This window comes from Diceros bicornis, chromosome 37, assembly GCF_020826845.1.
Source record: "Diceros bicornis minor isolate mBicDic1 chromosome 37, mDicBic1.mat.cur, whole genome shotgun sequence".
Classification (NCBI taxonomy): domain Eukaryota; kingdom Metazoa; phylum Chordata; class Mammalia; order Perissodactyla; family Rhinocerotidae; genus Diceros; species Diceros bicornis.
The window spans coordinates 27,997,547-28,019,831 of record NC_080776.1 but is presented as its reverse complement, the minus strand read 5'-3'; the positions used below and the strand labels follow the sequence as shown (position 1 = coordinate 28,019,831).

The 22,285-nt window shown below is 52.3% G+C and overlaps 2 protein-coding genes across 6 annotated transcripts in view; one reads left to right on the top strand and one right to left on the bottom strand.

The window, feature by feature from the left end:
* The window catches only part of PPP1R7 (protein phosphatase 1 regulatory subunit 7), a 32,426-nt gene extending 27,158 nt beyond the window's left edge, over positions 1 to 5,268 (bottom strand). The window contains exons 1-3 of one of the 3 annotated variants that reach the window (XM_058533367.1): positions 5,154 to 5,220; positions 2,273 to 2,334; positions 1,705 to 1,845 (exon numbers count right to left, since the gene is read on the bottom strand). In XM_058533367.1, coding sequence (XP_058389350.1) covers positions 1,705 to 1,845; positions 2,273 to 2,282 — 151 coding nt within the window. In that variant the 5' untranslated portion in view covers positions 2,283 to 2,334; positions 5,154 to 5,220. Of the gene's footprint in view, positions 1 to 1,704; positions 1,846 to 2,272; positions 2,335 to 5,153 lie in introns of all 3 variants that reach the window. The other 2 variants (XM_058533364.1, XM_058533366.1) reach the window with 2 other exon arrangements.
* Positions 5,269 to 5,878: 610 nt separating this feature from the next.
* PASK (PAS domain containing serine/threonine kinase) overlaps positions 5,879 to 22,285 on the top strand; it is a 37,634-nt gene continuing 21,227 nt past the window's right edge. The window contains exons 1-8 of one of the 3 annotated variants that reach the window (XM_058533358.1): positions 5,880 to 6,267; positions 10,505 to 10,761; positions 12,826 to 13,058; positions 13,965 to 14,135; positions 14,872 to 15,012; positions 15,581 to 15,715; positions 17,572 to 17,832; positions 19,699 to 19,867. In XM_058533358.1, the coding sequence (XP_058389341.1) occupies positions 10,566 to 10,761; positions 12,826 to 13,058; positions 13,965 to 14,135; positions 14,872 to 15,012; positions 15,581 to 15,715; positions 17,572 to 17,832; positions 19,699 to 19,867 (1,306 nt within the window). In that variant the 5' untranslated portion in view covers positions 5,880 to 6,267; positions 10,505 to 10,565. Of the gene's footprint in view, positions 6,268 to 10,257; positions 10,762 to 12,825; positions 13,059 to 13,964; positions 14,136 to 14,871; positions 15,013 to 15,580; positions 15,716 to 17,571; positions 17,833 to 19,698; positions 19,868 to 22,285 lie in introns of those variants that run through there. The other 2 variants (XM_058533359.1, XM_058533360.1) reach the window with 2 other exon arrangements.

Below are 22,285 nucleotides of genomic sequence, written 5' to 3'. Positions count from 1 at the left end.
AAATTAGTTTTTTTTTTTCTTGTGAGGAAGATCGGCCCTGAGCTAACATCTACCAATCCTCCTCTTTTTCCTGAGGAAGACTGGTCCTGGGCTAACATCTGCGCCCATCTTCCTCCACTTTATATGGGACGCCGCCATAGCATGGCTTGACAAGTGGTGCGTCGGTGCGCGCCTGGGATCCGAACCGGCAAACCCCGGGCCGCCGCAGTGGAGCACGCGCACTTAACTGCTTGAGCCACTGGGCTGGCCCCATGGTTGCGTTTTTTATAAATTTGTTGTTTTTATTACCGTAAGGGTAATATATGATTATTAATACCCTAAAAATCCATGCATTGTATATAAATCTAGAAAATGCAGAAAGTACAACTTCTCAAACCTGCTGTTCACAGAGACCCTCAACAAGTTTGATGTGTTGTCTCTCTTTAGTGAGAACTACATGTTATTATTAATATTTTTAAAATAAAAATGAGATTTTAACATGCATACTATTTGGAAATTTGCTTTTTTCACTTAATAATATCTCTGGGACATCTTTTCGTCTGTTCATATGGTTTCTCTCATTCTTTTCTTTTCTTTTTTTTTTTTTTCTTTTCTTTTTTTTTTTAAAGATTTTATTTGGGCCGGCCCCGTGGCTTGGCGGTTAAGTGCGGGCGCTCCGCTGCTGGCGGCCCGGGTTCGGATCCCGGGCGCGCACCGTCGCACCGCTTCTCCGGCCATGCTGAGGCCGTGTCCCACATACAGCAACTAGAAGGATGTGCAGCTATGACATACAACTATCCATATATAATAAATAAATAAATAAATAAATAAATAAAATCCCCCCCCCCCAAAGCCCCAGTAGATAGTTGTATGTCATAGCTGCACATCCTTCTAGTTGCTGTATGTGGGACACGGCCTCAGCATGGCCGGAGAAGCGGTGCGACGGTGCGCGCCCGGGATCCGAACCCGGGCCGCCAGCAGCAGAGCACGCGCACTTAACCGCCAAGCCACGGGGCCGGCCCTCTCTCATTCCTTTCAATGTAAACTAATTTTCTAAGCAAACAAGTAAAAAAGGCTTAGATCATGGTTGGGGAGGGTGAAAAACCACCACTACGGGCTGAGAACTTACTTTTCTCATCTCTAAATTCATTTAGTTGTTGTTGTTACTAAAACAATAGGAGGCTATTCGGATATTTTCCACATAAAACAATTTTCCTAATGTCTAGGCAATTTAGAAGTCAATCCTCAAGGCTACAAATATGGTGAAGCAGGACTCAGGAATGACTTCTCTAAGAAAAGAGAAGTGCTATTCTGAAATGAGTTTATATTACTATGGTAGGAAATAAAAGCACAGCCGTCAGCAATAATGTTTATTTCAAAATTCTTGCTTTCTGAACAAATAGTTAATAAAACAACTTTCTAGTTCTGTCCCAGATGACACTCTAGTACCCACATTATTAGTAGCAGTATCTGCCTTCAGTGGGATCACAAGAAACGGCATCATGCTTCAAGTGCTGCAGTCAGCTTGCTCAAGGAGTGCCTCCAGGGGGTGCTGCTCCCAGAGCACACGCCTTCAGCCCCCAGCCCAGGGAGGGCCTCTGACACTGCACCAGCAGACCACTCTCACACAGCAGTGCTCTCCAGGCTGCCACAACGCCACCACCCAGGGGGCAGATCACATGCAACACGGCTGCCCTCCCCCTTAGTGAATTTAAGGCTCTTAACTCGGCTGGGTACCTTCTGGGTCCTCTCCTCCCCGGTCCTCTCCATCCTTCAGGCTGTGCTCACTGAGGTCTGCCACCAGACCACTGCTCTGCTTCTTCCCTTCTTCATCGCCTGATTCTTCAGATTCGACCTGCCTGTCAACTGAACCCATGCACATCAATAAGAATTCACATTCACTTTATGTGACTCTTTGAGCAACATATAACAGACTAACATCCAATTGTAAGTCAAAAAGATTTCATTCAAAAACGTTTGTTGAATTCAGTTCAACGTACATAGAGTGTCTTCCACGTCACTGTGGCACCATCTCCAAGGCACCATCTGAGGTGTACAGTGGCAGGGAGAACTTGGGATGGGGGGGCAGAGCAGGGAGGCACACGGGTACAAAGGTGAGTAACATACTATTCCTGCCCTCAGGAACTTGAGAAGAATTACCAGGTGTTTTGAAAGCCCTGGGTCATCTGTGTTTAAACACACTAATGGTAACACACAGGGAAGCACCTCCTGTGCGCTTACTTTTGGCCTGGATATCCATGTAAGGGGACCATTGCACCCTTCCGCCACATACCTTCATCCATGCTCCACTATCCATTTGGCCAAGAAAACCAGCCCAGTTCACAGGCCCACGTTCTGAAAGAAATCAAGACTAACTCAAATCAGACTGTGGGCAGGGGGGAGCTCTAATAAAAAAGGAGAAGACAGCCAATAGTGCTAAATGCCCCATGTAAAGGTCACTGATGCTAAATGTCAGGACACAGATATACCAGTTCAAAGCTTTGAAAAGCTGGGAAATAAATATTTTTTGAATGAATAAATAAAGCAACGATTAAATGTGGCAGACTGGTAAAAATTCTTTGGCAAGACAAATAATTTTCCTTTTTCCTAACTTTTTTCATGACCTCTTTTGGAAGTGTGTCTGGAAGACCTGAAGCACTAACAAATTACTCGGAATTATCAACCATAGTGAAAGCACTCTCTTTCCTGACTACAGCGTATCTACAAAGGGGTCTGCCCTTTGAGGGGAAAGAAGTTCTATTTCATCTTTTATCTCCTGCTGGGCCTAGCTAGGTGGCAGTTAGGAAAGGATTGCTGGATAAAACAAGTCCCTATGAAATCCATCTCCAAAACTGCCATATCCATTCCTTCTTCTCTGCCCCTGCAACTGCCTTGGCTCAGCTACTCATTACCTGTGGCCTGGGCTCCTGCCCGGCCTCCTAACTGGTCTCTCTGGGGCTTGTCTGGCTCTGTCTAACCTAGTCTCCATTACTAGAGAATCTGATCTGGTTCTAAAATCCAAATCTGGGGCCGGCCCCGTGGTTTAGTGGTTAAGTGCGTGCTTTCTGCTACTGGCGGCCTGGGTTCGGATCCCGGGCGCACACCGACACACGGCTTCTCCGGCCATGCTGAGGCCACGTCCCACATACAGCAACTAGAAGGATGTGCAACTATGACATACAACTATCTACTGGGGCTTTGGGGAAAAAAGGAGGAGGATTGGCAATAGATGTTAGCTCAGAGCCAGTCTTCCTCAGCAAAAGGAGGAGGATTAGCACGGATGTTAGCTCAGGGCTGATCTGCCTCACAAAAAAAAAACAAAAAACAAAAAACAAAAGATGCCCCCTCCCCCTATCCAGAAAAAAAAAAAAAATCCAAATCTGATTTTTGACTCTGAAAATTTCTGGAACGTCAGTGGCATTTCCAGAGTTTGCATCTTGCCCCTAGAGACAACGCTGTGGCAGGCTATTTCCTTTTCCAAGCCTCAGTCTCCTCATCTGTAGAAGGGAACTAGTGTAGCACCTATATCTCAGAGTCGCTGCCAGGAGTAAACTAGAAAAGGCACAAAAGCAGTAGACATTTAATAGATTAATTGTTACCAGGCACAAGGCACTCTGTGGTAAAGGCTAACGGAGAGCAAGTTCTACTGGACAATGGTTTGGTGCTGCTGAGCCCTGGGTGGGAGGGCTTAGCCAAGGAATGGCAGCCAAAGTGAAACCTGGAACTATCCTGAGGGCAGCAGAGGGTCTGGGGTATGGGGCAGCAGATCATCATATAAGGAGACTTTGGGGCACTGAGGGCAATGGGCTGGCTCAAGGCATTGGCAGTGGGAATGGAAGAGGCACTGAAGATCTGGCTATAGTAAGGAAGCAGAGGTGTCAGAGCTTGTTGATTGATTGGATGGGTGGGAATGGGAGAGGGAGAAATGCCTGGGTTTTGTATTTGCCATTTACCAAGACATGGAAACAGCTGAAAAGGAAGCAGGAGTAGACGGGGGGAAGGAGAAGGGGGACAGGAAGAGGTGTTTCCTTGCTTAAAAAGATCCAAGGGTCTTGAAGTCCAAGACCCTTCACATACTTCTCTCCACCAAGACCCTCCATGACCATCCCTCGCCAGCCTCACTGGCCCTCTTTGCCCTCATCCAATACGGCTGTCACTCTTGGTCAAACCCTTCTCCAAACAGGCCACATTCCTTCACACCCCTTTGCCTTTGTCTTTGTAGTTTCCTTTGCGTGCAGTGATCTTTGATCTTTTCTTCACCCTATCCCCAGCCTGGCTGATTTGTAGTTATCCTTCAAAGTTCAGCTCGGAGCTGCCTTTGGTTGTACAGCTACCACTCCCAAACACACCAGCTCTTCCTTAGGACCCCCTGCCCAATCCGTTCTGCTTCCTTCTTCCCTAGCACTTTACACATCAGACAGTGGCTTCTCTTCTGGAGCTCAGTAACCCCCATGAAACCAAAGAAGCCAAAAGCACATAAGCACTCAAAGACATGACTGACTCTCCAACGGGGACAAGAGTGTGTATGTGTGCATATATAATTACATGCACACATAACATGCATATAATTTTTTTCAACAAAGCCAAAGAGTTGATTTTAATCTTTTGGGAACTATGGTATCTTTGAAAACAGGCACCCGCTATTCTATAACTCAGTCTCTCGGCTCTTTGTCACCCCTTCCCCACAACCCATTCACTTTGAGTGGACCCTTCTCTACCCCGCCACGTTCACCAACGAGCCGACTCGGGCGGGTCCCATTGCGCCCTGCGCCTCAATGTCCTCGTTAGGTACCCGAAGACCGACCCGCGGGATCAGGCTCAGAGGTTCGGTGCGAGGCTCCTACCCGTTGGTGGACGCCCGGGCTGCGGGACCACCGCGCCGCCTGTCCCACCCCCTGGCCCGGCTCATGCCGCTGCTCTCCCCTTCCTCTGCCCTGTATCCAGCGCCTCCCGGGTCGCCTGCGCTTTCCCGGCCACTGCCCCCTCCGCCCGGGGTTCCCGAGTCCGGGGCCGCTCCCGCCCCGCCGAGCCGGCAGGCAGCTGTCAGGGGGCCGCGTGGCGGGGCCCGGCAGTGGCAGGAGACGGCACGCCCCGTTTCTCTCAGGCAAGCCCGGTGCGGACCGCCGCTCCCAGCCCGCTGGGCCTTTCGGCCACCGCCCCGCGGGGCCGCTCACCTTCCATCATCTCCTGCGACTGTTGCTGGCCCGCGCCGCGCTCCGCCGCCATGTTGGCTGCTCTTCCCTTTCCGGAATCTTGTCGCCTCAGGACCCTCAGCCAATCAGAGCTCCCAGCTCCCAGCTGACCCAGCCAATGGAATCCCAGCACAGTGGGGGGCGGGGGGAACTGACCCCTCCCCCCGACGCGCCTGCGCGGCCCCAGCGCCTCCTGGGAGTTGTAGTCCGTGCGTGAGGCCGCGCCCGCCCTCAGCCCCGCGGGCCGTCGGCTTCACCTTCCCCGGGGCAGGTAATTTGAGAGCGCCCGGAGGCATCTGGAGGCGAGGAGCGGGGAGGAAGGCGGGGCAGGCGGGGCCGCACGCATGGAGCCGAACCTGCAGGCGAGAGGAAAGGAATGTGGGAGATGTTCTGGACTCTAGAGGGGCACGGCCGGGTGGTCTCTGGGTGGAGCTGCCAAATGCGGGTCTCCCGGCGGCGTCTGTACAATGGGCCGGCCTTGTCGGGGCATCGCCGCGCGGATCCAGTCCGAGCGCAGGGGCTGCCTCCGTTAACGCTCAGCGCAGGGCGCCCGCGCTCGTGCCGGGGCGGGAGCCGAGGCTGGGGGGGTGGGGAACTGGGGGTAAGAGGCAGAGGGCCAGCTCCAGCCTGCAGGTGCCGAGAGAGCCGGTCGGGACTCGGGACGCCGACCGAGCCCACTGCGGGCGCCGCAGTCTCCGTCGGCCCTCGGCTCTGCGGGCGAGCGTGGCCCGTGAGGGAGCCGCCCCGCGCCCCCCGCCTCCAGGGCGAGGCCGCCGAAAGGCGAGCTCCGCGTTGCTCACCCTTCTCGATCCCGAGTCTGGAGGAAACCGGGTCCGCCGGACGGGGATGGCTGAGGCGCCGTCTCTTTTGGCTCCTCCGAGGCACCGTAGGGGGAGTCCGGTGCGTCCCTAGCAACCGTTAGCGCGGGCTTCTCCGCTCGGGCTCGCTGAGTCCCGCCCACAGGCACCAGTGGTTGGCTCTTGGGCCTGTCAATCGGCGCGGTTCGCTCTGCGATTGGTCGGTGGGGTAGAGGCGTGGATCGGCTCCCTCCCGGCGGGGAGAAGCGAGCGTGGCCGGCTGACTATCGCCCCTCCAGGTGAGATGTCTGCCCCGGAAAGGCGGCCCGGGCTCCGCGGGGTCCCTCCGCCTCGACCTGGCGCGGCCCTCGGGCGAGCCCAACCCGAGCCCTGTGGCCCCGCGCTGCCCGCGTCCACTCCTGCGGGGTGTTGGCCCGCGCCGCACCCTGGGGGCCCCAGGACAGGGCCGCGCCTCCTGCCCCGGCGCCCCGCCTCGGCCTAACCCACCCGCGCTGGGTCCTCTCGCCTAGAGTTGACTGTGCGTTTTGTTTACTTAGTAGTGCCCGTCCTCCTAGGAGTTGAGCTCCAGGACGTGCCTGGCATCCAAGAGCTTGTCAGTAGACAGTAGGTGAATGCATGAGCTGCAGTGTGCACTTCCACTGCTTCTCGACATCCCCGCTTGGATGTCCCATGCATACCTGGGCTTTATCCTTAATCTTCTTTTTACCGGTTTTCCTTTTCCCAGAGAATGGCCTGAGCTAAAAACTTGGGATGCGATCTTAATGCCTCTCCCCCCCTTACCTTCCACATCTCATCACCCAGTACATCTATGTTAATACGATGTCGAATTTTCTCTTCTGGATTCTCCTCTCCATCTTTCTGCCTTTGCTTTAATTTAAGACCTCATAATTTCTTGCCTGGATTATTGTAACCTTCCCCCCCCCCCCGCCCCCCACCTTGCCCCTAGAGTGGTCTTGCAAAGAGCATATCTGGTCACGTTACTCCCAAGCATAGACCACTTTAAAGTCAATCTTTGGAGTAAAACCCAGACTGCTTGGGCAGGCATACGAGGCCCTGGGAGTTCCACTCATACTCTCCAGGCCCATCTCCGTCTGCTCTCCTGTGTACTGACTCCTCCCCAAGGGCACTGTGGGAGTCTTTGCCCTAAAATGCCTCTGCCTGGAAGGCTTCTTCACTCCGCTTTGCCTGGCTCAGCTCTACTGGTGCCTCCTCCAGGAAGCCTTGGCTGACCTTTGGGATCTGGGAGGGGCCCTTTGCTTACAGCCTCCATCACATCATCCTGGGTATTCTTTAGGATGCTTTGATGCAAGAAACAGATGCAGTCTCAGAATAGCTCTGAGGGTGAGTAAAGAGCCCCCAAACCTGAAATCCAGAGGAAGGCAGGTTTCATCCAGTGGCTCAAAATGACATCCTTGCCATTTTCTGCTCTGCTGTCCACTTTGTTGGCTTCATCCTGGCTGGTTCTGCTTCTGGTTGTACAGCAGCAGTGGGAGCGAGTGGAGCTATGTGTTTCCTAGCTTGTGTTCTAGTGGGACAAAGATGGTTGCTTCCAGATCTCACCCCTAAGAGCAAGGAGTACTTTCCCAGAAGCTCCTTTGCTTGTTTAAAAAACTTTCCCTACTCAGTCTTACAGAAAGTCTTTCTAATTTTCTTCTAAAAGTTGAGTGTTTTGACTTTCACAGATGGTGTGTTGATAGCTCTGTTTTCATTGTTTCCCATCTGGACGATGAGTTGTCCCAGCACCGTCATGTGCATATGATTAGCCCATATTTCTCCAGTGATAAGTAATACTCCCTCAGTCATATATCAAGTGTTCATACATGCACAGGTCTTTGGCTGGGCTCCCATTTGTTCCTTTGATCAATTTGGTTATTCCTGCCCACACACACCACCACAGTAACTATGGTTTCATGCAGAGTTTTCACATCTGGTAGGCTGAGTGCCCCTACAGGGGGCCTGGATCTGTGGATTTATTTCTTTGTTACTGAAGGTCGTTCACTCTTATCTCTTCAAATGTTTCTTCCTCTCTATTCTCTCTGCAATTAGATGTTAGATTGTCTCAGTCTTTATGTCTTAACTTCTCTCATATTTTTATGTTCGTGTTTCTCTGTTGCATTCTGGGTTATTCATTCAAATATACCTTCCAATTCACTAATCTTCTTTTCAGCTGTGACTACCTGCATGTTTTACCTGGCCATTGACATTAAAAATTAACTTTATTGGGCCGGCCCCGTGGCTTAGCGGTTAAGTGCGCGTGCTCCGCTGCTGGCGGCCGGGGTTTGGATCCCAGGCGCTCATCGACGCACCGCTTCTCCGGCCATGCTGAGGCCGTGTCCCACATACAGCAACTAGAAGGATGTGCAGCTATGACATACAACTATCTACTGGGGCTTTGGGGGGGAAATAATTAAATAAATAAAATCAACTTTATTGAGATATAATTTACAGGCAGTAAAGCATGCCGATGTTAAGTACATAGGTCAGTGAGGTTTGAGACATGTATACAACCCTGCAGTCACAACCACAATTGAGTCACAGAACACTTCCTAAGTCACCCTAAGAAATTCCTTTGTGCTCTTTCTTAGTCAATCCCCATGCCCTTCCCACCACCGGCCCTAGACAACCACTGCTCTGCTTTCTGTCCCTGTAGGTCAGGTTTGTCTTTTCTAGTGCTTCACATCAGACTACAGGATGTGGTCTTCTGTATCTGGCTGCTATTACAAAGCATAACGATTCTGAGCTTCATCCATGCCATTGACTGTATCACCAGTTCATTCCTTTTTATTGCTGAGCAGGATCGCTTAGTGTGGATGTCTTCAATTTGCTTACCTGTTCTCCTGTTGATGGACATTTGGACTGTTTCCAGTTTGGGGCTATTAAGAATAAAGCAGTTGTCAACATTTATGTGGAAGTCTTTGTGGACTTGTACTTTCCTTTCTTTTGGGTAGATACCTCAGAGGGCAATTACTGTGTCCCAGGGTAATTGGCAAACTGCTTTCCAAAGTGGGTGTATGTCCCATTGTGTTTTGCCACCAGTAATGAGAGTTCCAGCTGCTCCCCATCCTTACCAACACTTCACATTTCCATTCTTTTTAATTTTAGGCACCCTACTGGTTGTGTAATGATAGCTCATTGTGAGTTTAATTTGTGTTTCCCTGATGACTAATGATGATAGACATTTTCTTGTGTGCTTCTTTGTGATTTGTTGGTCTTCTTTGTTGAAGTGTCTGTTCAAAAGCTTTACCCTCCACCCCCTTTTAAAAAAGTCAGGTTGTAAGTCTTCTTATGAATCCTTAGGATTTTCTCTGTTTATGGTCATGTCTTCTGTGAATCGAGGCAGCTTTATGCTCTCCTTCCCAGGGTATATGCCTTTATTTCTTTTTCTTGCCTTTGTGCACTGCTGGGGACCTCCAGGACAGTGCTGAATAGAAGAGGCTCTATGGACTTCCTTGCCCTGCTCCTGACCTCAGAAGGAAGTCTTCAGTCTCAGCATCAGGTCAGGTGTGTGGCCAGCTGTATGTTTCTCATACGTGCTCTTTATCAGGTGGAGGAAGTTCTCAATTCCTAATTGCTGAGAGTTTTTCTCATGAAGGGTGTTGGATTTTGTCAAATGCTTTTTCTGCATCAATTAGTATGATTGTGTGATTTTTCTTCTTTGGCCTGTTGATATGGTAGATTACGTTGATTGATTTTCAAATCTTAAACCAGCCTTTCATTCCTGTGACAAGCCCTACTTCGTTGTAGTATATTATTCTTTTTACATTTTACTTGATGGATTTGCTAATATTTTGTTGAGGACTTTTACATCTATGTTCATGAGAGTTATTGGTCTGTAGTTTCTTTTTCTAGCAGTGTCTTTGTCTGGGTGGGCATATCGTCCTGGCCCCTTGAACTCCTCACTTCGTCAAGGCCCCCTCGCTGGGCCTGCAGGCAGCAGTTCTGTCCTGTAGTTGTGCAGGATATCACCCGGGAGGAAATTGGGTAGAGGACACGTGGGGTTTTTCTGTATTTTCTTCTTGTATCTGTGTGAGAATCCACAAGTATCCAAGAATAAAAAGTTAAAAAGAAAAATATAAACATCTGGTGCCAGCCCATCTCCAGATTCTCAGCCTTGGCCTTGTCTTGCTATTTTGTTGGAAGCTCTGTGGGTGATTCTGGGTGCAGCCGATCAGACCCATGGGATTTGGGGAAAGCTGGGGCCGAGGGGGCAAGCAGACCCTCACACGTTGGTGGGTTCTCATGCCATTGATAATGTTTTTCTTGACCTGGGAGCGTTTTCAGTTCATGTGGACCTGCAGCCTCCATCCTTTCTACTCTGTTTTATTCCTGTTTTTCCTTCTCTCTTTCCCATATCTTCCTATACATTTCTCTGAAAGAGCTTCTTTTAGCACGACTTTGGTATGAAGTTGTGTTGTAGGTTCTGACCCAGGATGGCAGTGAGTCTTTTGGGGCTGAGCTTAACTCAGCCTTGCGAAGAATTAGTGGTGAAGCTGCCTTTATGTTCTTGCATTGCAGGCATTGATCGGGTTCACTTTGTTTTCTAACTGACCATTGTTCACTGGCCCACCGTCTCTTGATGGAGGACAGAGGCTCGGTGGCCTCTGAAGAGGACCAGAGGTGCCTAGGCGGGAACCTCTCCCTGACAGTGCCCACGGAGGGCCCTGCAGCACGGACCACCTCTGAGCCCAGCAAGTCTTTGTCCTCAGCCCGCAGACATCTGAGCAGAAGGAATGGGCTTTCGAAACTCTGCCAAAGCAGGATGGCGCTCTCCGGTAACCACCCTTCTGATCATTGTGGGCATCAGTGTTGAAAATGGAAATGCAGAGTCGCTCTTGGTTCTGTTCCGCTATTCTGTTCTTGCAGAGAAAAGATGTGTGTTTGGGTGCCCAGGACATGCTGGCAGACGATGCTGGCAGGACCCTTTGCTGTTACATTTGTTCTGCTGATTCTTAGGCATGAAACTCTCCTTTTTAGGCAGCGGTTGGAATTCGCCTCCACATTTCAGGGTCAAATTAGAGCAAAACGTTATTTCATAGATCAGAGTGTGTGAGAACGCTGTCCTGGGCTAGGCTGTGTGACAAGTGAAATATGGCTTTGCTAATTTAGTTCAGTAAGTATTTACTGACTGCACTGCAGGCTCAGGCTTCTTCCTGGACACAAATTAGGCTGATAGGCAGCCAACCTCATAACACGGGTGGTGGTGCCCCCAGGAGTGGGCCGAGAACTGTGGGGCACCTGCTACCCCCCCGCTCCCCATTCACTTATGTCTCCGAGTCCGTTGGTGCCTCCAGAGCCCAGACACAGCGAGGAAGAAAGCGTCACTCTGCCTTTGAGGGGCTCATCATCTGAGAGGGGTGCTTGAGGAGACAGCAGGTGCGTGCTTGAAGCTGGGTGGACCTGGAACAGTGGAGAGGTGGCCTGGAGCCAGAAGAAAGGGGCTCAGGAGAGGGGAGGTGAGATCTGGTCTCAGGAGAGGAGCGGCTGACAAAAGAGGAGGAGGGTTGGAGCTGAGCTCCCCAGTGTGGGGTTATGGAAGGGCTGAGTGTGTTCAGAGGGCGGTGTATGCTGGGTTTTTGTGGAGAGGGCCAGAGATGCTGCGGCGAGGGGCTGGGCGAGTCTGTGAGGCAGGCAGGAAGCCCCTTTCAGGAGCATGGGCTTCGGCCGGGGACGCTGGCCCAGGGTTGGGTCGTTGTGGTGGCTGCATGAGGAGCAGAGGCAAAGCTGGTGTCACAGTGCCTGTCCTGAGGCACAAGGAGGGGTCGAGTCAAGCTTGGGATTGGCTGCCTGGGAAGAGGAGGGCCATGGCAGATGGCCGTGCAATTTCCAGCTTCAGAGAACGTCAGAGTGAGGCCACTAACTGAGAAAGTCGGGGACTCCTCTACGAAGGACCCAGAGAGGAAGGAGGGCTGAGTCATATCTGTTTGGTTGGTGTTTGAGCCACTACAAGGATGAAGTTGACATTTACTGAGATAGGAAAGAAGGGGAGCAGGTAGCTGGAGCCCAGGGAAGGGGTTGGGGCTAGGGGTGTGAGTGTGGGGCCGTTAGCACGTTTCTACGTGAAGTGTATGTAAAGCCACCAAGGAGTGGCTGGGATGGAGTGGAGGTTGTGAGGCGGAGTCTGGGGTCCTGCAGTGGTGGGACGTCAGGACGGTGGAGGGAGAAGGTACTCTGCCGAGGGCAGGCGGTTTAAGAGGCGGGGAGCCTCCGGGCCCAGTGCTGCTAAAGGCAGAGTAGGGTGAGGCCTGAGGATTGACCATGGGGTTGAGCATCTTGGAAGCCACTGGAGATGTTGCTGAGAGCAGATTTTCGGGAGTGGGGAGTGAACCTGATGGGTGAATGAGAAGGGAGAATGGAGGGAGGGGGAGTGGAGACAGCAGGTAGCTCTTGAATTTGTGAGGCTTTCCAGGAACAAGTGATCGGGCAGTAGCTGGAGGGGCTTGGATCTCAGAAAGAGGGTCAGAAGAGAGAGGGGGTGTTTTTTTATTATTTTATTTTATTTTTTTAAATCCACTGACCGATTAAGGGGGATGTTTGTAGGAGAGCCCGGTGGAGGGTGGGCGGGGAGGATCCTGAGTGTTATTTACACAAAAACATTGAGCTCGGGTCCTCTGTGCTTCTGATAGGACATGGCTCTGCATGGCCGTGAAGCACCTGCTGCTTGTATAGGTGGACTCTGGGGACTGTTCAGACGCACAATTAGAGAATCAACTCTGCAGGTTAATTTAATCCTTGGATCCTTTGTAGGAGTTGGGGGTAGGGGCTGTGTGCTTTGTGTGTTTCATGTGAGCTCCTGGCAGCCGCGTGAGGTCTAAAGCTTCTTTTCCTTTTCTTTCCAGAAGACAGATGGAGCTCCTACTGTCTATCATCGTTGGCTGCCCAGAATATTTGCACAAGAAAACTGCACTGCCCAGCTGGGCCTGAGCCGGCAGACCTGGCAGGGCCCCTGGGCAGCAGGTCCTGCTGCTCGCTGCTGCGGGGCTTGTCCTCAGGGTGGTCCATGCCCCTGCTCCCAGCCCCCATGTGCAACCCGAACAAGGCCATCTTCACTGTGGACGCTAAGACCACGGAGGTATTTGCTTCAGTTTGTGACCTAGCTGTGAGTTTGGGGTCTGTGCCTTCAATCTGTAACCTCAAACAGAGGAATTTGTGTGTTTTAGGTGCAATTAAAAAAAAATCTGCTTTTGTCTAGATAGTAGCAAGACATGCTTTGGAGACCTAAAGATGAATCAGTCGAAACAAACTGAATCCTCTCATCAAGAAAGAGATTCAATGGGGGCTAGCCCTGGGGCGTAGCGGTTAAGTGTACGCGCTCTGCTGCTGGCGGCTTGGGTTCGGATCCCGGGTGCGCACGCATGCACTGCTTGTCAGGTCATGCTGTGGTGGCGTCCCATATAAAGTGGAGGAAGAGGGCCACGGATGTTAGCCCAGGGCCAGTCTTCCTCAGCAAAAAGAGGAGGATTGGCATGGATGTTAGCTCAGGGCTGATCTTCCTCACACAAAAACAAAAAGAGATTCAAGGAGCGGGATGAAACACGTTATTTATTCATGCTTGCTAAAGTGTTGGCTCAACTAAAATAAGAATGGATATTCAGTATTTGAATTAAATGTGTTTGCATAATGCACATTTATGTACAAATAACTGAAATTGTTAGATGAGCAAGAAGTGTGGCGTAGATCCCCATCTCTTCCTCATAGTCCTGATGACATGGTGTGCCCATCTTGGCGGGTGAAGGACACGTGGTTCCACTCTGGGGGCCGTCTGATGCACTGACCAGTGGATGTTCTTGTTTCCACGTGGTCGAGACCCTGGAGGACCCAAGGGTGTCAGGGTTGTGAGTCCGTCGACAGTAGGACGTCGGGGGAGGACGGGTCTCTGGGCCTTCCTGGCCGGTGCCTGTGCCGCCTTCTCTTCACTGTTTTCAGGAGTTAGAGGAGGGTGGTGACAGTTGTGCCCTCTCCTCCTTGCCACCCGCAGATCCTGGTTGCCAACGACAAAGCTTGCCAGCTACTGGGGTACAGCAGCCATGACCTGATTGGCCAGAAGCTCACGCAGTTCTTCCTGAAGCCAGATTCCGACGTGGTGGAAGCCCTCAGCGAGGAGCGCGTGGAGGCCGACGGGCACGCTGCCGTCGTGTTTGGCACAGTGGTGAGTGCAGGCCCCTCAGCTGGCTGCCAGCCTGGAGTGTGCTGCTGGGGGCCCGCTGTCACCAGTCACCGTAGGCGTCATTTCCCCTCAGTGTTGGTGTTCTGGAGTGGTTGTGGGTGGGAGGCATCTCAGGAACAGAAACAGTGTTGCCGCTGGCCTGGCGTGAGGGGTGACATGGGCGTCCCTGGTGCTGCTTGACGAGGGATGAAGCTTGACCAGCATTTTGCAGACCTGCAGGGTGGCATGTCAGTCACATAATTTTATTATTGGAGGGGCTGGTGGGACTGGAGAGACTGCCCTGGAGCCTTGATGCTCCCGTGTGATGCCTCCATCCCGGATGTTGACGGGTTAGATGGTGAGCCCTGAGCCTCAGGCACTGAGAGAAGTTAAGTAGGATCAACTACATCCAAGAGATTGCTCATCCAAGAGACTGACTACTAAAAAGACAATTAAGATAATCAGCATGCATTGGGGTTTGTTTCTTTAAGAAATAAGGGATACTGCTTTTTTTCCTTGCTGTATTGCCATGAAGCTGAGGATGAAACATAAATCTAGTCTTCTGATAGAAGGTTCCCTCAGAGGGTGTAAGGTTAGGTGTAAGAAACCTTGTCTGTACTTGGTTAATTTCTGAAATGTATGGCAAGTGAGCAGAAGTCTGAATCGCCCATGTCCCTGGAGTCGGGGAGGGCCTGGTGGCTGGGGGGGTGGCCAGGCACGAGCCCATCTGTGCCCGCAGGTGGACATCGTGAGCCACAGTGGGGAGAAGATTCCAGTGTCTGTGTGGATGAAGCAGATGAAGCAGGAACACAGCTTTTGCTGTGTGGTCGTGCTGGAGCCCGTGGAGAGGGTCTCTGCCTGGGTCGCTTTCCAGAGTGATGTGAGTGCATTCAGTTCCCAGCCTCGGGTAACTTGACCGCGCCTCTCCTCTCCCAGCGCTTCAGCAGATTTTGTTCCCTGCTGAGTGCCTTTGGGCAGAAAGAGGATGTGGGGTTCCGGAGGGTCTGCCGTGGCTATGCCCTTTACTAATCACGTGCACTTGGGCAAGGGGCCCAATCGCCCTGTGCCTCAGTTTCCCCATCTGTAAAATCGGACATAATTGTAACGACTCAGGATCGTTTCAGCACTTCAGTAAAATAACACACGTGAAACCTTCAGAATGGTGGCTGGCATACGGACAGCGCTCATGTGAGCTGTGGATGTGGTTGTACTTATTGCTAATGAGCCTCCAGTGTGTGCTGGGCTTCTGCAGAATGCCTCGGGATCAGCACTGTGGGCACATGTGGCAGAAGGAGAAGGGTCATGTGTATGCCTACCTCTTGTGCTTCTGGTACAGGCATGCGCTAACGGTCTTGCTTGCAGCTTGAAGACATTGACCCGTGAGGTTTAAAGCTGAAGTGCAAGAAACTTTCATTGTAATGCTTAAAAACACTGGTTTTTCCTCCCAGGGAACCATCACGTCATGCGACAGTGTCTTTGCTCATCTGCATGGGTACGCGTCGGGGGAGGAAGTGGTCGGGCAGTGCATCACAGACCTGATCCCTTCTGTGCAGCTCCCTCCTCCTGCTGAGCACATCCCAAAGGTAGGAGCCCTGACCGCCTGCACCATGTGGCCATGTGGCCACTGGAGGCTGTTTATCTGGTGACTGCCAAGTTCTTAGACCCAAATCCATAACCCAGAGATGCAGGCTGGGGTTCCTGACAGCAGGAGCGTCCTGTGCATGGACACAGTGGGACAGGTTCTGCTTAGAGCTCTCTGGGCTCCGAAGTCTTGACCAAGGGTCAGAGCCTGTGTGGCTCCCCAACTGACCACCCCATCCCCTCAGCCCTCTCCATAGAGTGTGCTTGGGGCCAGCGGTCTCTCTTTACTGAGAGGTCTGAGAGGAGCAGGCAAAACTGGCTGATGGCAGGTTTCCCTCAAGGCAGAACGGTGGGTCAATGGGGGAGACTCGGCTGCTTTGTGGGGCACTGGAAGTTTGGAGTGGGGGTGGAGGTTCTGTTATCAACTGAATCCTCCCAGTTTTCAGGTGCCCCATTTCCCAACTAGCGTGTAGCCTTCACACAAGTGACGTGCCTTGCTGTGGATTCAACTGATGTCACATCCCAGCGACCTGCAGGAGTAGACTGGACAGCTGGTTTTTGGCTGAAGTTGGCTCTGCTGCTGTAAGAAATAAGAGGTTCTTTCAGGACATCCATTGGCACTCCCTGGTTCTCTGGCCTCAGGCTAAGAGCTGAACCCTCTGAGCTGGTCATTTAATGTTTTTAAGCTTTCCGGCTCAATTGGAAGCCCCCACCCAGTCTTATTCTGTGTCCTTTATTCTGTCCTAAAGCAGTAGCCACTTGGGCCTCAGAGGTGTGGGAGCGTCAGTAGAAACAACCACTTGGGAGACAGTTTGGCATCATCTGCTAAATCTGAACATAAGCAGATCCCCAACCACCCCAGGTGTGCACCCAAGAGAGGCGTATGCCAGAAGGCACGCATGAGCACGTTCTTAGCAGCACGTTTGTGCTAGCCCCAGACCGAGCCACCTGACGCCCCAGCAGCAAGTGGAGACAGGCACTGAGCCCCTCGTTCCTCGCAGGGCTCACTGGGACCTGGGGTGCCCGCCTGCAGCCTTGCCATGGGGAGCCTGGGGTCTCAAATTCTGGCCCCGTTCAGGGCACAATGCTGGTGAAGTGGGAGCTCCCCCACATTCAGGGCTATGCCTATGACACAGGCCCCTGCAAATCTCACGTCTTACAGGGTGAACCTCAAATAAAGGGGCAGGTGGGATTGGGCAAGGGGATGGCTGCAAAGGCCTGGGCTGCTTTGCCATCTTGAACTAGAGAGGGAGCACACTCTGAAAGCCTGTGGTTAGGGACGTTGCCTCAGTCAGGATTTACTCAGGAAACCAGGTACACTGAAATAGTTAAAGCAGAGAAACATAATGCAAGGACTTGCTTGTGTGGGTGCTGGAAGAGCTGGGGAGGCAGGTGGCGGATGGTCCAGCTACAGAGGGAGTCACTGCCCTCAGGCTGGAGGACAGAGGGTGGAGTGAGGGCTGGGGCTGCCCACAGAGGTGGGACCCTGGAGACACTGGTGCTAAAAGGCTGAGGAGGGAGAAACACGCTGGCTCTCCCTCCCTGCAAGGTTGCACAGATGCCATTCCAGTCCTGGTGCATTTCTTGATTGCCCTTGTGTGCGCTGTGCTCGGCTGTTCTGGAGTGAGGAGTCGGGTCCCCCTACCTCCAGGCATGACTCCTAATTGGGGCTCTGTGTTCCCTGGAGTGAAGACGAGGTACAGGGAGATTGAGGAAGGAAGAGCAGTGTGGGAGTTAGATGTTCTGGGGCTGCTCCCCGTGACGGGTGTGGGATGGGATTTAAATCTAAAGCGGCAAAGACTCAAAGCTCGGGTACTGGAGATGCTGCTGTCAGCTTAGTGACGTGTCTCTCTTTCAGAATCTCAAGATTCAGAGGTCTGTTGGAAGAGCCAAGGATGGCACCACCTTTCCTCTGAGCTTAAGGCTGAAATCTAAACCCGGTAGCGAGGAGGCTAAAGATGGCAAGGTGGCCCCCGAGGGGGGTTACTTGGCGTCCGTCTGGGTATTCTCCACCATCAGCGGCCTCATCACCCTCCTGCCAGATGGGACCATCTATGGCATCAACCACAGCTTTGCGCTGATGCTGTTCGGCTATGGGAAGACGGAGCTCCTGGGCAAGGTGGGGCCCTTCCTGGAGTGCCGGCCGAGGTCCCATGTAGGGAAGCTGCTCTGTGTTCCACACTGAGAGTGTGTGTCGTCACAGGCCTTGTGCTTCTGTCTTCTCATCCAACTCACCGGCTTTCCCCCCGCTCCTGCCTGCCCTCCTTTCTCTGGACCCCACACTGAGCACTCGATGACCCCTGGACCCTCTTCAGAGCCCTTGGGCTCCTGTCATATGCAACATACCACCCCTGGAGAGGGAGGGGGATCTTGCCTTGAAGCCCCTTTGTGAGTGAGGTCACGTCTGAGTTACTGGATGAGGGTGTCTGTCACAGCTGTGGGAATTCGCTCAGTACTCATAGGCCAGGGCTTGCCCACACCTCCTCTGACTGTCCTGGGGGCCGTCGTGTGGTCAGCGGTAGAGGAAGGTGTTTCTATAGCTTTCTTCCTTGGGTTAAGCTTTCTCTAAATTCCTTGAACATGGGGAGGTGGAAGTCTACACAAAGAACCAGGCCTGCTGGGGGTGTTGACTGCCCTTTTTTTCTTGTCCAGGACTGTGCCAAGTGGTCCGTGTCTGTTGTTGCAAACAAACACCACAAACTTAGTGCCTAAAACACCATAATCACATATTTTGATCACAAATCAGCCTTTTGGGCTGAGCTTATTGGGACAGCTCATTCTGCACCACGTGGTGTCGGCTGGGGGTGGCGTCCTCGCCAGGCTCGTCCGCTCATGGGTCTGGCTGGCTGGGACCTCCTCTGGGGCCAGCATTGGGAGCCCCTGTGTGGTGCTTGGTGGCCGGGCTCCCAGGGCGAGCATCTCAGGCAGTCTCAGAGTGTCCCAAGGGGCTCCCTGGGAGGGCACACGGGCCCCGCACTCAGTGGGAGGAGGGTCATGGGGGAAGGAGAGGTGGTGGCCCCGACCCCTCCCATTGCTGTGGGCGCATGGCTCCTGACTCCGAGTGGCTCCCATGCCCCCGCAGGCTTTCAGGGGGCGCCTTGTTCACCATGGGCTGCTTCAGAGGGAGGGAGCATCCGTGCCCTCGTCACTGACACTGGGGCTGACCCTGGACCCAGTGACAGTGTGACAGCCAGTCAGAACGTTCTTGCCTCATTTGACGCTCCAACAGCAGGTCCTCTCTGTCCTCTGACAGAGATACTGAGAAGCAAGCAAGTTAAGTTTTAGTTAAATTAATTGAAACTTAGTTCAATTGAGGTTAATGAAAACGCAGTTAGCATAATTTCTGGACAAGGGATTCCCACAGGAACGTTGAGGGTGTCGTGTCCTTTCAGGGGGCTGTGTGGGTGGTTGCACCTCCCTCTGAGGTTGAGAGTGTTCCGATTCATGCAGCTACAGGCAACCGTCTGGGAGTAGAGGCTACACGGGTTCAGAGAAAGCACCTGTCCTTGCAGCTCCTGGGCCTGGGACCCTCATATGAGGCCATGGCCAGTGCAGCAGAGGCGCCTGCAGGACCCCAGGGGCCAGTTTCTTTCTGTCTGAAGTCCTTTTGTCTTTTTATGCTGGGGCATGCCTCACTCCCCGTGAGCTGAGTAAGGAGAAGTGTGCAAACACAGCTCCAGGTGTGAGGAAGATGTGGGGCGGAGGCCAGACGTCTGCTCGGAAGATGTGTGGATGTTGGTATGACCAGCTCAGGGTGTGTTCATTTAGTTTTTTCATAAGCAAAAGGGAAAAAAATTTATAAATTCATGTTGAGCGTCAGAGGGACTTCGGGTCTGTCAGAAGGAACGTGACCTGGGGTCTTTCTGAACCTCGTCCAAAGGTGTGCGCGCATCGTTTCATTCTGTTCCCAGGAGGGACAGCGGATGGTCCAGTGGGTCAGTGTGGATTCTCGCCAGGTTCTGAAATGCCGCTCTTTGTTTTCTAGAACATCACCTTCCTGATTCCTGGTTTCTTCCACTACATGGACCTCGCATATGACAGTTCCCTACCGCTGCCAGACCTGGCCAACTCCCTGGACATTGGCAATCAGAGTGGGCCTGGGGAGACGACTGCGGACCCCCAGCAGGGCTGGAACCCAGCCAGCACAGCCGAGGGTGAGACCTGGCCTCCTCCCAGGTGTGCCTGCAACCACCCAGCCCAACACGGCCCCTGCCTCCATGGGGACAGGAGGGAGCTCAGGGGCCGTGAATGTGCCGGGTGGGATGGGGAGAGTGAGCATGCGGCCGCCGGGCTGTTGTGGGACCCTGTCTGCGTGGATTTGACGTTCCTCTCTGTCTCTCATGGCCCTTCATGTTCCCAGGGGATGGTACGTGTGTGTCTCACAAACTTTTCAGCATAGAGGGGAGGACTGGAGATCCCCGGGGAAAATCACCATGTGCCTGTGTCTAGGACACAGCAGCTAATTGGCAATCTTTTTTTGTAAGTAAATATATGCAGCTTTACGTAGCTTAAGATGGAACTGATGCAGCATATCAGATTAATCCCTAAGTTAAATAGTCCTAGCAGTATTTGTTCATTAAAGTACATTTATTCCGTGTACTTTCAATTTAACACTTAAAATTATTCCAGCAAATATCCCGAGTTCCCCCTCCATGAGCATCTTAGGCGCTGTGGCAGGTGTAGCTGGTGTGCACACCCGGCTCCTGCCCTGAGGGTGTCCCACTCTGGCTGCGGAGCCCGAGGAGCATATAGACCCCGGCAGAGCCAGTGTTCGGCTCCTGGGAAGGAGCGAGGGTCACCTGGCAGCGTCCTTGGGGCTCCTTTCCGTTGACAAGGAGTGAGTAGAAGCTGCACCCTGGCTCTGCCTTGGGGGTGCCCCCAGCTCTGCCCACACCCACTCCCTGGGCTGCCTTCTCCCTGCCCGCCTGGCCCAGCATCCCTGGTCTCTGCTTTCCCATGGGCGGGGACAGGGAAGGAGACAGGAGGACTGCGGGAACAGCAAGCCTCAGCCTGTGGTGCTGGGGTGGGGCTCCTGGGGCCCTTTCAGAGGACCGAGCTCGGGTGCACTTGGAAAACGTTTCCATGCTGTCACCTGAGGGCAAGTCTGTGAAAAGACTTGGTGTTTCAATAAACCCGTAAGTGGATTTAACACAGTCACTGAGGGAAAAATGGGACTCTATGGTGTCTGGTTGGTAAATGAACATGTATCATCGTCGTGTTCAGTTTTCTGGGCTCCGTGTGGGATTTCCTCAGCACGTGGCTGGGAAGTGTGGCTCGTGCCTCACAGCATCACTTTAGGGCATTAGAAGTTGGAGTGGGACATTTTGTTTTAAAAGATGCTTCATTAGGCTGCTGACTCTCTTTGAGTTGCCCCTTTTCTTTACCAGAGGTTTCCTTCATGGTATCTGGGTTTTTCTCCCTGCAAAGACTGTCCTTTTTTCAAGTTTTTTTCTCTATCACTGATTACATTCCCCTTCCTCTTTTTCCAGAATTCCAGATTCTTCCGTGTGTGTGTGTGTGTGTGCATGTAATACATATTCTTCGTAGAAGATTATGGGGAAAGATCACAAAAGTTTTGTCCCTCTCATCATCTGCTCAGGAAGAATTCTTTTTTTTTGTGGATTCTTCAATAATTTTTAAAAAATTATTTTATTGAGGTCATATTGGCTTATAACATTGTGTAAATTTCAGGTGTACATTATTATATTTCAGCTTCTGTGTAGATTGTGTTGTGCTCACCACCAATAGTCTAGTTTTTATCCATAACCATACCTATGTGCCCCTTTACCCCTCTCGCCCTCCCCTTACCCTCTTCCCCTCTGGTAGCCACTAATCTATTCTCCTTATCTGTGTGTTTGTTTATCTTCCACATATGAGTGAAATAATATGCTGTTTGTCTTTCTCTGTCTGACTTATTTCGCTTAGCATAACAGCCTCAAGGTCCGTCCATGTTGTTGCAAATGGCATGATTTTATCTTTTTTTATGGCTGAGTAGTATTCCATTGTGTATATAAACACCACATCTTCTTTATCCATTCATTCAGGATGAATCAGAGAAGTGGAGTTTATGGGTGCCTGGGATGTGGGCTTTTGCTAGCTGTTGTCGAAAATGCCCATCAGAGAGATGGTGCCAGCCCGCCCACTTCCATCAGCCAGGGGCTGGGGTTGTTTCTTATCCTTTATAATCCAGACTACTGTCTAATAAGGGCAGTCTCACTCCTCTAACCCATTTGACCTGCTGTGTGCTAGGCCCTGTCGTAAGTAGACAGGCGTCCCATGGAGCTGGTGGGGAGGCAGGTGACACACAAGCATAGGTGCAAAGTGTAGGAGGCAACCAGCACTGAGGAGGAAAAGCAAAGCAGGAAGAGGCTGTGCCATCTCAGGGCCTGAGGGCCTCGGAGGGCCCCCCAGGAAGGCAGTTTTGAGCAAAGCCCCGAGGGAGACAGGGGCGGCATTTTAGGGAGAGGGAGCAGCAGCGTGAAGGCCTGGCATCCTCCAGGTGTGGCAGGGAGGACAGAGGGCCAGGCCAGAGAGGCCCTGGGAGAGGGGCAGGAGTCAGGCTGCAGGGTGTG